General features: G+C 37.3%; 1 protein-coding gene across 1 annotated transcript in view; it reads right to left on the bottom strand.

The window, feature by feature from the left end:
- EVC2 (EvC ciliary complex subunit 2) overlaps window positions 1-14060 on the bottom strand; it is a 52003-nt gene that overhangs the window by 16468 nt on the left and 21475 nt on the right. The window contains exons 8-12 of the mRNA XM_058804339.1: window positions 13070-13394; window positions 10307-10546; window positions 8676-8851; window positions 2386-2545; window positions 1440-1904 (exon numbers count right to left, since the gene is read on the bottom strand). Coding sequence (XP_058660322.1) covers window positions 1440-1904; window positions 2386-2545; window positions 8676-8851; window positions 10307-10546; window positions 13070-13394 — 1366 coding nt within the window. The remainder of the gene's footprint in view (window positions 1-1439; window positions 1905-2385; window positions 2546-8675; window positions 8852-10306; window positions 10547-13069; window positions 13395-14060) is intronic.

Below are 14060 nucleotides of genomic sequence, written 5' to 3'. Positions count from 1 at the left end.
AACAGATTACTGCTGCTACAAATAATGATAGCATCTAATAAATATGACAGGCACACTGCAGGTTGGAATGGAGTTATTATGGAATACTAAGATAGAAACAGTAAAGTCCTGCTGGGTCATACAATCTACCTCCATATTTCTGCAGGTCTGCTCTTGGCAATGTAAGTGAGAGATAGTTAAGACAAGCTCGAAAATGCATACAAATGACTCACAGAAAAGTATTTAAAATGCTGAATAAAATACAAAGCCCTTGAAATTAGAACCAAAACAATGGGAAAAAATGGAATTTTCTTCTTCAGCAAAGCAAATGCAATGGGTAAAGTTTCTTTTTATACTCCTGTTATATGGTTTTACAATATGTGGCAGGAAAACTTATTCTGTCTGGATAAAACTGCCCATACAAATCTATTTTGCTTTAAAGAAGAGGTATGAAGGAGAAACTTGTACCAGTGCCTTTTTTTTTTCTTTTTTTTTTCTCCCTCCCTGTTCAATCTCTTATGCCTGGTACATTTTCTTCAGAGCCACACACCTTATTATAGGTTTGCCTGTTCCAGCTGCTTCCCCTAAAGCTGCAATTTTATTTTTTCATGTTCCCATGTCTCTAACAATGTCTCTTATTAAATAGACATTGTATAGGAAATGTAGTACTGGAAATATTCAGGCAATCAAACAACCAGACATAAATGTACTTGAAAGCTAACAAGAAATGCTCACCAACATCCCCTGATCTCTCAGGGACCTTTCTGCCCACTGTGAGAGGCACAACCACTCCTGGCCACAGCCATGGGCTCTCCCTGTGCAAGGTCTCCCAGCTGTGGCAAGGCCACCCCCTGCTTTCCCACCTCCCCAGGGTCACATTGTAGCAGGCAGCAATGGCCCTAACACTTTCTAACAAGGGGCCAGAACTCCTCTCTGCAGCTCTGCCTGGGCCATGACGCCTGTCCGGGACACGCTGTCCCCAGGCCACAGCAGCCCAGTCTGACACATGGAGCCATGAGCAGGACAGGCAGATACTGCACTGTGTACTTTGTGCCAAAGCTTAAACCAAACCTGATGAGTAAGGCTTGACTTGTGGCTAGAAGAAATATATTCAACTTAGACTTGGGGCCAATTAGGTCTGACATGCTAATTGGCATTTCCAAAGTGTGGGAACTCAAAGAACAGACTGAGAATAACAATGAAAGATGTCTAAATGATACCTCCCATGGAATGAATGGAAGTATAAAACCTTTATTTCACATTTTTAGCTTCAAGACTGCTGCTTCCTAGGATTTCCACTGCAGCGTTCACCCACTGGTACTGCATGGGCTGAGCACTTAAAATCAATTCTTAAGTGCCCAACAGAGAACTATCATTAGGAATAACAAGTGAACAGGTGTGAAAACTCACAGTTCTATTCTACTTGCCATAGTAACTAAGAAAAGAGTGCAGAGAGATACTTGCATGAATATTGACTGTTCCCAGCTCCTTATTTTCTTTTGTTCTGAGATGCCTGTTTCCAGCTCTTGGCTTAGCTTCTGCCTGGTGAGCTGAAGCAGCTCTTCAGCAGCCATGCTCTTGTCATGTTCTTCCCTTTCAAGCTGTGCATGTTTAACCACCATCTCTTTTTTGTGCTCCTCCACAACTTCTAGTAGGAACAACTTTGGCACATTGAGCTTGACCAGCTCTTGCACAACCACTCCACACTGAACACGTTTAAGCTCCTCAATGGCTTTCTCTGCTAGGCTAAATAGAAGCTCCTTCAGCTCTTCGTTGGCCTCATTGTCAAGCTTTTCAGTAAGTTCTTCAAATTCAATGGTGTGATCACTCAGAAGATTTTTCCAGTGTCTCAGGTAGTGAGAGATCTCATCAGTAGTTTTGAAGGGGTCTCCAAGTGACAGCTGCTCCTTCTGATGCTCTTTCTGCTGATTCATTTACCAAAAGGAGGAACAAAGTTATGAAAAAAGAACATTTTGAATTCTAGCTCCTCAAGTATGAATTTCATAGCAATGCAAAATTTCATATTTTTTCTTTTTCATGTTCTTGAAACTGCTTTTCAGTGTCCAGAGGATCACCTAGCCCTCAACAGATCAGCTTTGTGAGCACCTAGGAGGTCTGTGATAACTCTGACTATTGTTAGATACAAAGGCTGTGATAATATGGACTGTTGCTAGATAAAAGAGCTAACATCTAAATAAATGCATCATCATGTGGTTTCACAGCTATGAATATCTGCATGACTAATACAGAATATGATGGTACACAGTTAAAACCAACTGGCACTTATTTTAAACCATGCTCCTGGCAGTGCTGACCTCTGCTATAAGAACTACATCTTATTTTCAAGTCATTCAGTGTCTAATTAATGAGAAGCCCTATGAAAATAAAAACATGGAAAATAATTACCTTTTTCAGCATTTCCTGCCTTCGCTTGGTAATGAGTTTCTGGCAAAGCTTCTGCTTTTCTTGTTTTAAATCATGATCAAATTTCTGTTTAACAAAATTAATTTCAGCCTCAGCTCGGTCCAGCAGGATTCCCAAATGACTTTCAGGTAGATGACCCGCTCTGTAATAACAGTGTTTGAAGGCTGTTATCCCAAATTCTTAAGAGCAAAAGGATATATGAGGCAATTAGCACCATAAAAGGCTCAGCAAAATAGACACAAAGAATGATCTTTGTTTCTTTAGCAGTGATACCCAGGAGAATCAAACAAGGAAGTGGATAATCAGAGGACAATCTCAGAGATGAGCACAGAATTGAGGCAGTTTGTGAAGATGTATAAAAAGAAACAAGAAGAAGGATGGATAGACAGGAAGGATAGACAGAAATGACAGATGGGAAGGACAGGCAAGTGCAAAATCAATTACACATCAGTTTGTAATGTGATATTCAAATTTTAAACCTTATATATTATTCATATTTAATTTTTTTCATTTAATGCCCCTGAAATGCCATTTTATGTTTTTTATAATTCCTTCTCCTTATTAAAACAAAACTCTCTTTAAAGTATGTAATCAAGTAAAAAAACCTTATTTTTAATAGACAAAGCAATCATATCCACAAAATAGTTATAGTCACACTTTCTACTAATTTTACATCAGAAGAATTATAAAAAAATCAAAATAAGAGCAAAATTCACTTATCTGAAACAGCAAATTGTCAGTCATAAGCCCACAGTGCTTTCAAGTGGAAGTTCAACACTATGGTCTACCTCCAGTTGCTACAGTATTTAATGTCAAAGAGAAAACAAGATCTCAACAGTGGCTGCAACAGTTAAAAAAAATCTCCACCTCCACAAACTCAAATTGAATTTCAGGACTTACCTGCTATTACACTTACACTGCAAGTTCCCCAAATCTTTCTTATTCAACAGAAGAGTAAAAGAACATCTTAATTCTGACCAGGCTGTTAGATATTTGTGAGTTATAATTTCTATTAAGCACAGTGGACTTACAAAATGTGGTGTTGTAAGGTTAACACAAAACTTTGAATTGAAAGCACCAATTCCTGACCTGAAATTGGATGTTATACAGATACCTTCTAATTTACCTATCCAGTCCCCATTTCTCAAAGATTACAGTCAGGACTCAGATGAATCCAAGGCTTTCAAGGTTTCATTCCAGTGTAATACCTGGCCCAATTCCTGAATTAAGGTTGTATCTAAATGTGGTAAGCAAGCCCTTCTCCAGAAAGGAGAACCTTATTTTGGTTTATTAGGATTTATTGCTACTGTGACAACTCAATTCCAACCAAAATCCTCAAAATAAGTGCCAAAATAAAGCAGATTAACAAATTAGCTTATTTGCACCCACTGCACTGTAACCAGGGTTGCCAGAACCCATAATTCACACCTCCCCATCTTCTGCTCAAGCATCCACAACTATCTGAGCAAGCCATGAAACATCACTCTATAACTTAGATGCTGGATAGAAACTCAGATGTGCTTTATCACAGTTATGGCAACAAAACAGATCCTCCTTTTGCAGAGCTTTTTCAAAGTCTATCTATTGCATTTCTTTAATCTGCAAAGAGGATTAAAATACCTTTCAGTATTTTTTGGGTAATCCACCAAGCATCATTCTTGGCCAGGTAATTTCTGCCTTGAAACTAATCAATCTTAAAATTGAGTGTTATGTCAAAATCTCACTAAAAGCACCAAGGTTTTTTTTCTAACTCTAAGTCCTCCACCTCCTTTTTGACTGAATCCAAGGCAAAAGATATGTGAATAAAGGTAATTAATTATGGTGAGAAAGTGCAGAAAGATAATAACCAAGATATTATTTTTAACACCTTCATCTTTTTTTGTACTGAGGAAATAAACCCAGGCTTGCTACAGCCAATTAAAATCCCTGTGCAGAGCACTGAAGAGTGTGCAAAAGAAAAAGATAGATGTGCTGGAGCCACACAGCAAATGAAAGTTTAAGAAAAGTCATGCAACACAGAATGATAGGAAGATGATATATAGCTACCTATTTTTAGGATTTAAAAAAAAAGGTCTACAGTGTTTCAGTTGGTTTATTTAGAGATCCAGTATGTCCATAGCTAAAATTGCAGGTGATGCAGTATCCCATCACAGAAGCTCTATGTCTGTTTATGTGCCAACTCATATTAATTGGTGCTATGGTAACTCCTAAAAGGCTCAGTCCTGGCAAGACACCTTCATTTCTGGTTTCATAAAAATACAATATAAAACAATTACAGTATTAGGAATAAAAGATGTCTCAAAGGAATCCAAATAGAAATGCAAAACAAAAGGAGTGAAGAAAGGTAATGAGATAGTATAGACTGTATGATAAAACTGCCTGGTCTCAGCATAGTGGAAATTTAATCACTGAAGAAATGTGCAGGTACATATCTTTGAACAAAGAGAATTTTAATGAAGGAGAATACTGTGATAATACCAAGGATGTTTAAAGTACAGAGGTGAAGTGTGGAGCCGACAGCAGCAGCATCACAGGTCAATCAGAGAGAGACCTTGACTCCTCTGTATTGAATGAAAGTCAACAAATTAAGGAGCAAATACAGAGAGCACTGAAGTAAAAAGCAGGACTTTGTATTTGATGTTACAGGGAATCAATGTTCTGGGATGCTGGACCCCAGCAAAGGAAAATTGTTTCATGAAAGCTAGAAGAGGAACAGGAGCATCACTAAAGCAAAAGCGAGATCGATACGAAGCAGAAAAGCTGCACAGGCCTGAATGTACATGGAGGCTGAGTCACATCACCATACAGAAACCACAGAGAGACAGCCTGCATGGCTCTGCCCATGCTACTCCAGCTACATCAGGATTTCACCTGCTGAATTGGCATCTTGCTGTTGTCCAGAACACAATTCATGTTAAAAATTTAGGGCAATAAATGCCTCCCCTATATAGCAGAGTGCTACAAGCAGAAAAGGCTTTAAGAGATTATTAGAAAACTTCACACTGATGGATAACTGCTGACTTCCACAAATGTCCAGTCAAGACATTGCTGGAAAACTACTTTCTATGGACAAGGTCCATATAAATAGTGATTATTAAGAAGAACGAGACCAGCATAAGGTGCTTGCTTTAATCTTTTGACCATTTTAGAAACACAGTACACAAGAAATCCTTGAGGTCTTAAAAAATTTAAGTTTTAGGGAGAAATTTACGAACAAGTTTGCAACCATTTGTATCTAATGAGTCAGAAGAACTGAATTCAATTTTTAAGAGACTGAAGAAAAAAGACATTTCTTGTGAACAAGAAGATACTGGCAAAAGAATAACACAGTGTTTTACCAATATTATAGTTTAAAACCATCAAGAACCTTGCACCTCTGTTGATAGCAAGAACAACCCAAGATAAACACTGCCTCAAGTATTGCCCTTTTGCCCATTACACTTTAAGAAAAAACATAAAGAGCCTATGTAGCCATCCCTCAAATCCATGAGGGATGGCTACATAGGTGATAATTACAGATTATATTTTAAATTCTCCTTTCCTGCTTTTTGGCACTGCAGTCCAGACACTTGACTTTCAAATGACACTGAGTACTGAAATACTAGTCCAGACAAATGGGACACTTTATTTAAATACAACATGAAAACTCTGGCTGCTGTATTTCATTTAAAATCTTCACAGCCCTCCCTAGAACAGGTTTGGATTTATTTTTCTTTTTATAACATTCATTTCTAGCCACACAGAATCCTTTTCACAATAATTTGAAATTGCCTTGCTATTTGATAAATTTTAAACATACCAATCAAGCTTCATTTTAAAAAGACTTCTCCCCTCAATATCTACCTGCTGGTTTATCACTGCATCTATCTGTGGTATATCTAATCTATATCTTTTCTCTCTTCTCCATTTAAGTTTTGTATTTTAGAATTCCATTTATAACACTAAGTTTAAGGCACTCTGTTATAAAGCTGGACAAAACAGATTGAGACAGAGCTGTATCTATATTTAGCAAGCAGATTCAATCATAAAGTGAAAAATAAAAGGATACTATGGTTACAAATTTAAAGTACTGTTTAGACCTGACTGCTCTTGCTGCTCAAATTTTAGTGCTCCAACTTGTAAACATTTTCAAAATCACCTTCTAGTTAGAAACTGAAATAAAAGCCTATCTTATGTAATTATGAATTTCTCGTGAGTTATACTAGGCTATTCCAGTTTACCTGTAGACAACAAAACAGTAGCAAATAAACTGAGATACTACATTCTGGAGTTTTATAATCACACCAGATAAAGAATGAATTATAAGAGTTTAGCCAACATTTGTCTGAGAGGAATTACTGCAGCAGCAGGTGTGGGAAGTTACAGGAAAATAACTAGTTCTAAGCCCAGAAAACCACATGGGATTGCTGCCCTCCAAATGATATCTCCAACTATTGGCACATGTCCTTTCTCCACAGACAACCAACAAATACATACTCTGCAAGTTTTATAGGAGAGTGCTAGAAAAATTAATTTTTCATCTTGGTAATAATACTTGCTGCTTTTGGAAGTTTGGGGGGTTTTGGAAAGTTTTTTAATACATTTAATACATTTAATTCATTTTTGGGGATGAGATCCATAATTAACTAACACTATGCCTTTCCTTTCTGCTTAATAGCTGATGTTTTGTGACTGGTAAATGCAATAACAGGCATTAAACAATGGGTGAAACTGATTTTTCCAGCTCAAAAAGTCCCATTTGTTCACTGCAATGGTCACATAGTGAGGTTCTCACAAAGGCTTTTGACATAACCAAATCACCAGAGAAAACATCTCAGACCTTATAATACAATTCCAAAGAGAGGCATGAACTGATGGAAGGGAACTCTCTGTGAAAGACATGTCTGATCTATATTTCTGATTCCAGGACATTTTGTCTTTGAGCCACACAGCTGCAGACCTTAGCAAAACAGTGCAAGACTACTGGAAGAAGCTCTCTGCTCAATGAATCTGGGGGCTAAACTCAGGGTGATTCAAGATAAACTTAGCATTTTATGATTCCAATGAGGCAGAACACAGGACAACCAAAAAGAAAAGCAAGGAAAAGATACCTAAACACCCTGATAAATTATTTTGTCACATCAACAGATGCAATCTTTGATAGCTTTGAACAGACTTCCTGCTTCCTAATACTATATTACTTTTAAATTAAATTGACATTATGGAAGAAAAAAAACACACCTGAAAGACCAGTGTTCATCTAGTTCTCTTAATGCACATTTCACATATTGTCAGTGACTGACATCAATACAGACATCTCAAATATACAAATAAAGCTGCATGCACAGGACCAACAGCAGCAGTGTTAGGTTGTTTATCATTACACTGACATATTTTACTGCCCTGGCAGGCTCCTCACTAATCTCTCCATATGCCAAACTAACACCGTTCCCTGGGTTGCAGCACAATATCTCCCTCAGTGCTCCTTACAGCCACACAATTCTAAATAACTACATCTCTGTGTGTCTGCTGGGTCACCATTTCTACCTCTGTACCTTGATTCTGAGTATCCCATCACAGAGTACTCAGTCTGCCTGGGTCTGGTATGATATCCCAAATAAATTAAATGTGTGTATTACAACAGTACATTTCCAGGTCTACTTTTTACTTCCCTGACATCTACCTCTTAATTTTCTGCAACAGGTGTATTCTCTGCTAGTCAAAATCCTCCAAATTATTTATAAACTTCATCTATTTTCTTTAGAAAATATTCAAGAATTTCAGCTCAAAAGGAGAAACTATATGTCCAGCTCCTCAAACACATTCAATCACAAGTGAATCAAAATTGTTCTTTGCCATTAAATCCAGATATTTGTGTATAAAGCATGCAGACAAATGGTCTTCACCAGTACATGTTGCAATGGACTCTGGCATGAGTTTTCACATGACTGACAAGTATTTACACAAATAATGGATGTATAAAGACATTGAGAATCTTAGATGAGTTTGGTTCCCACTGAACTCAGAATTACAACCAGGTACTACATATGTTTCCAGCAATTCATCTCTGTGCTGTACAAAGTGGACACAGACAACAAAACGTCACCTTAGCACCTGCTGGGATTTAACTAACAAAGGCAATCAGTTACAAAATATTTCCTTAGAATTAACTAAAAGATAACATTTTATGCATCTTTCCTGCTAGGTAACACAGAAAAAAGACTTTTGAAGAGTCTGTTGTCTGTAAGATAACGTAGTCAAATGGCTGACAAGGAAACAGCTGAGTTCTTTACCTTTCTGTTTTGTTAATGAGGCTCCGTATCTGGGCTGCTGTGGCATTTATAAGAGCAGAGACACGAGAATCCCTTGACTGTATCTTACTTATAAGATATTCTCTGTAAGAAAACCTTTTACTCAGATGATATTTCTTGCAAGCTTGCAAAAAATCCATTAGCTCTTCAATGTCACCCTACAGGAAAGAATATGAACAAATGTGAACATTTAATTAGATGTAACGCTAATTTTGGCTAAAACCTGTGAGTGTCAGAGCAGATTTGTTCATTAATAGGGCAAAGTTTAAAAACTCCTACAAGTGTAAAATAATAAGCTTGTATCAACTAAACTCTAATGATCACATCAAATTACTATGGTTATTTCAACAACAACAAAAAAAAAAAAAAAAAAGAAAAGTTCAAAGCTTTTGGCCTGATAACTTCAATACTGTGTGCACTTTCATGAACAGTTGGTGCATGTCCTAAGTGCCCTGAGTTAACAGGCCATTTGATCAGATATTCACTACTACATACTATTACATACACAAGCAACCCTGCCAGTGTTAGCAGAACTGTTCTTTACAATGAACTGTATAATTACATAAAGGGTCACATTTTCAAAGATAATGTCTACAAGTTGGCTTCAAAGCCAACTCTTCCATGTATGTAGAGTACAGCATAGGGAAAGCCAAGCCCACTGCACACAGGCTGGCTTAGAAGTTCCCCCTTCCAACAGTGGCAAACAGAAAGGGTTTAAATACCTACAGATGGGTGTGGGCAGAGACCAGAGTTAGACACACAGTGCTTTACAGCAGACATTCTGCCAGCATAAATGGCCAAGGTCTGCACGTTACCTGAGCCATGTCTGAGCAGCCAAAACCGTCAAACCTTTTTTCACTTGCTCTACCTCTTTGATCTAGATGCTTAACTATCTTCTGCACAAAGTGCTTGCTGCATCTCCCTCTGACAGTGGGCCATGTGCAGCTCCTGTATACAAGGTTGTGCATCAGGTTTTAGGAGTGGGCCTACATGCTCTGACACCTACTTTTCAGATACTGTTTTTTAACCTCCTCCCTCAACCTACAGGACCACAACAATCACACTCTTCCTCAAGAAGCAGCCAGAAGAAAAATGCCCAGAACTTTTGTAATCCAGAGCACTAACTTTCAATACAAATGGAGTAAAAACAACAAAACAAAAAAAAGCAAACCATGAGGAAATAACTTCAGCTACTCTATTGCAAGAGGTTTAAAATGTAGACGAAAGCAAAACTTAAGTCCTGAACATACTCTCCATCAGCACCCCTTGATAACAGAACCTGGAGATACTCAACCTCTCTAAGTACATAATCATGGTACTTCAGACACACCACAATTTCAATAATGTACATATTTAGACTGGGCAGCTCAGTACATCTTCTGAAGTATATAAGACCACTTGGTGCCTAGGGGATTTTGAACATGTGAATATACCTCAAGATTACAGTTGTGTAGATGTCTAGATGTGCATAATGAATGCATTATAATTTTTTAAAATACTTTCTACAAAAGCTTGTTATGAAAGTGATAACATTAATCCTGAAACAATTCTCGAAAGTTACTGCAGGTTTATATTCTGTCTTTAGGTTAGGAGTATAGATATCATCCTATTACCTGTACTTTAGAGTAACCTTCAACTAATGTTTTAGCTGCTTCCACCTTCAGTTCTCCCTTTGAAGTGGCATTTATTATTTGTGTAAAAAAGATGGTATGGAGCTCCTTTCTTTGGGTAACAGCCAGCTCTCTATAAGCCTTTGCAAAATATTCCTCTTGCTTTACGAAAAGGAACCTCTTCAGGCAGTCCTGCTCCAGCCTGTGAAGTTTGTCCAGAAGGCTTCTGCATTCTATAGCAGGCTGCAGAAAAGAAAGAAATAAATGCATCAGAAGTGATTTTCAGAATTCAACATATTTTAAAATATCAGTGCTACTAGCTCATATAAATTTTATAAATACTTTAGTCACTGTCATTTCAGGTTTATGTGAAGGCTAATATTGAATCAGTGTACGCTTTGTATAGTTTTCACCTGTTTGGATGGCAGGGCTGTACAGCTGCCAGTTTCTAATCCAGATATCACTTCCAAGGCATAATAAAGTCCTTTTAAAATTCACAAGTCTTATAAAACATAAATTATATAAAATGCCATGAAATTCAACACAAAGATAATATATTAAATTAATTTTTAGGTTTCACCAATCCTGAAATCCTATTAAAATTAAACAGACTCAGACTCATAACACATACCAGTTAAATAATAATAAGCATAATTTTAAAAACAACATAAATTAGAAAAAAACCCCTGTTCTACTAAAAATCCCGAGAAGTTTTTTATTATTGGTGACCTACTTTAACCATCAGTTTCTACAAATTAATCCAAGTGCATTGCTTTAGATTTACATTTACAAACCATGGAGTAGTATTAAATGTCAATTACTTTCAAAGCTTCCTTGCCAGAAATATTTCCTCTTAGTTCTCTAGTAAGACTTACATATTCATAGTTTTAATCTCAGATGGCATAAAGTCATTATAGAATCAAAACATACATGTCCCACAGAGCAAAGAATGCTTCTTATGCCAACAGAGCTACCTAAAAGTCACAATGTCAGTCTTGTTCTAAATTTCATACCAGTTATCTTGAGGAGAACTGCCCTCTGCACTTCATTTCTCTTTCCCAAGAGACACACTGCAGGCAGCAAATAATTAATCAAAAAGGAATGGAAATTCTATGTCTTGGCTGAGAAGGGGAGGAGGTTCATGCTCTAGTTGTTTCCCACTGCCATCCCTTGGGTGTCAGTACACCTGCTGCCCAGGAGAATGGGCTGAGGCAACCCTCACACTCAGAATGTCCTTCTGCACTGGGGCACATATAAAACCAGGTCCTTCTGTAGACAGAAAAGTCAACAGCAATGATAGGATATGGTGAATGCATCAGGACAGATACTGGACTAGCCTTAATTGCTTGCTTGATTCCTACTATTCAGGATTTTCAGTACTAATCAGACAGCCCCAACACCAATACATTTCATACAAATCAAAGCCACTTTGTGAAAGTATATTTACTGTGAGTTCATACACTGAGTTTCAGTCAGGGCCCTCTCTCTGCAAAGGCAGGACTTATCTCAGTGAGGTGCAGGCTCCTTCTATGTCCAACTGAAGGAGAAAGCCTCCAGCAGAGTACAGTTCAACTCATCCTTAAGAAGGTGCCCACAAGTATCTCTTCCTTCCCACCTTTTGTGTTTCTAGCACCTCTAGGTGCTAGGTCTAGACAGGCATGGAAAGTTCCACAGAGTCACAATTTAAAATCCACCTGAAATTGGATTTCAGAGAAATTCTACTGGCTCACTAGCCTTGTGCCATTAATTTTATCTATGCCACAGCCTGATAAAGCAAAGTACTTCCTGAGAGCCTCAGCATACTGGAGTACATTTAATGGGTCACACTCTGCAAAAAAAACTTCTTATGTCAAAACTTTAATCATGAATTGTCATAAATGACCTAAACAATTATGGGTATGTGATATGCACATACCACTTGTGATCCAGAAGCAAAGCCCCACCAGTAACAAACTGTACTATTTGTTCCCACCAAGTCACCCTCTTAACAAATATGAAACAACAACTTGGGGCATTTTGGCATTTTAAGCTTACAGAGATGAAATATTCAAAACTTACCAGAATCCTTCCAAGCCACAGGAAGTTGTTAAAAATAATAATAAAGGGTGGGGAAAAATCAGTTTTATTGTAAACATCCAATATACTCAAAAAAAGACATGGGTAACGAGCATTATAAGGAATCTTACTCTGACTTCAGTTATTTATTTATTACAAAAAGGCTATTTCCAAGAAAAGTCCACTCCTCGCTCTATAATACAGATTGTTCTGCTTGCCTTCACTCATTTCAGAGGGAAATCAGCCCTTGGTTGTGCTTATATTCTAATTTTCTTCAAAAACAGAACATAAATATTGGAAGCGTTTTACCTAGACTGTAAGGCTTATGATGGAGTTTGTTCTGCTCTGAATGCACAAAATTTACCTCAGTGTCTGAAATCTCAGAAAGTGCTGCAATAAAATACAGTAAATAAAAGTACACCACTTTACAATAATATAAGTAATTATAAAAAAAACCCAAAACAAAAAGGGTAATGACAACCCTTTGTCTGCAGATGTCATAGATTGTCTTGAGAAAAAATCATTTTCTGGTGAATTAAACACAATTTCTTTCAATAACTACCCTGATTATGATATCTGAATTTCTGAACCCATTTAATTGTAGATCTTTACTCTTCTAGGAGGACAACTAAGCTGTTCTAGCCTAAAAGAGAAAACATCTCCATAAAACTACCTATGATGCAAAATATCTTGGCTTAAAACCAGATTTACCTTTTCATTAATTTTCTTCATTAACTCCTCAGCCTCTTCACTTGCAGCTCGTGCTTTCTGGCATTGAGCCTCCATTGTCTTCCTAGTTTCCAGATTACATTCAGCTGTTAAAGCCACCATCTTCCTTTCATACTCCTCTTGAATCTCTTCCTCCATTGCAAGAAACTGCTTTTTGAAAACTGAACTTATCTTCTTCTCCACATGAGAAAAGAGGCTGTGATTTAAGACCATGTTCTTCAACATCATAGCAATCACCTCCTTACAGATCTGTGTTCGACCGGCCTCCAGATCGGCATCTGCCCGTGTCAGGCTGGCAACCTCCAAACTGCAAAGTAATCAGGACTGTTAGAAACCACAGATTATGGGAAATTTCTGTCAGAAAACAAGATCTTGGTATCTAGAGCATTCAATCTCCAGATTGCATCTAGATTCACTCAATATTGGGTAGTGAAATGGCAGTCAGAGATGTGCAGGAATATCATAGTATATGAGTTTATTAATCATGATAGTAATTATTCATTCAACAACAGGGTGAGTCAACTTCTACTACAGCAACTTTAATTAAGTATGTCCACACTTCCATTTCAGACAGAAAAAGAAAAACCTTTTCTTTACTAATACTCAAAACATTCCCTCAGATAAAAGCCAATAGAAATGTCTGACACCCTCCCCGCCAAAAAAAATAAAGGAACAAAACCAACCTGCTATCTCTGTTGGGAAGCAGATCAAATGGGCACCTGAATAGACTATAAATTTTACTGACTGTAAAATAGTTCTAAACTCACTGACCCATCTAGATTGATACATCACTGTTTCATATTCTTGGCTGGTGTACTCCCTTCTCTGCAGGGAAGAAGGGACAGTTTCAATTTTATGCTAATACAAATAAAATAGCTGGTATCTGTCTCTCATGAACATTAATAGAGCTCTAGAAAAGAGATTAAAATCATATAGAAATACAAGAACTTTTAGAAAATGCAATACATCATGT

The sequence above is a fragment of the Ammospiza caudacuta genome, chromosome 4, assembly GCF_027887145.1.
Source record: "Ammospiza caudacuta isolate bAmmCau1 chromosome 4, bAmmCau1.pri, whole genome shotgun sequence".
Lineage (NCBI taxonomy): Eukaryota > Metazoa > Chordata > Aves > Passeriformes > Passerellidae > Ammospiza > Ammospiza caudacuta.
Note: the sequence above shows the minus strand (reverse complement) of the source record. Positions and strands in the feature narration are given on the sequence as shown.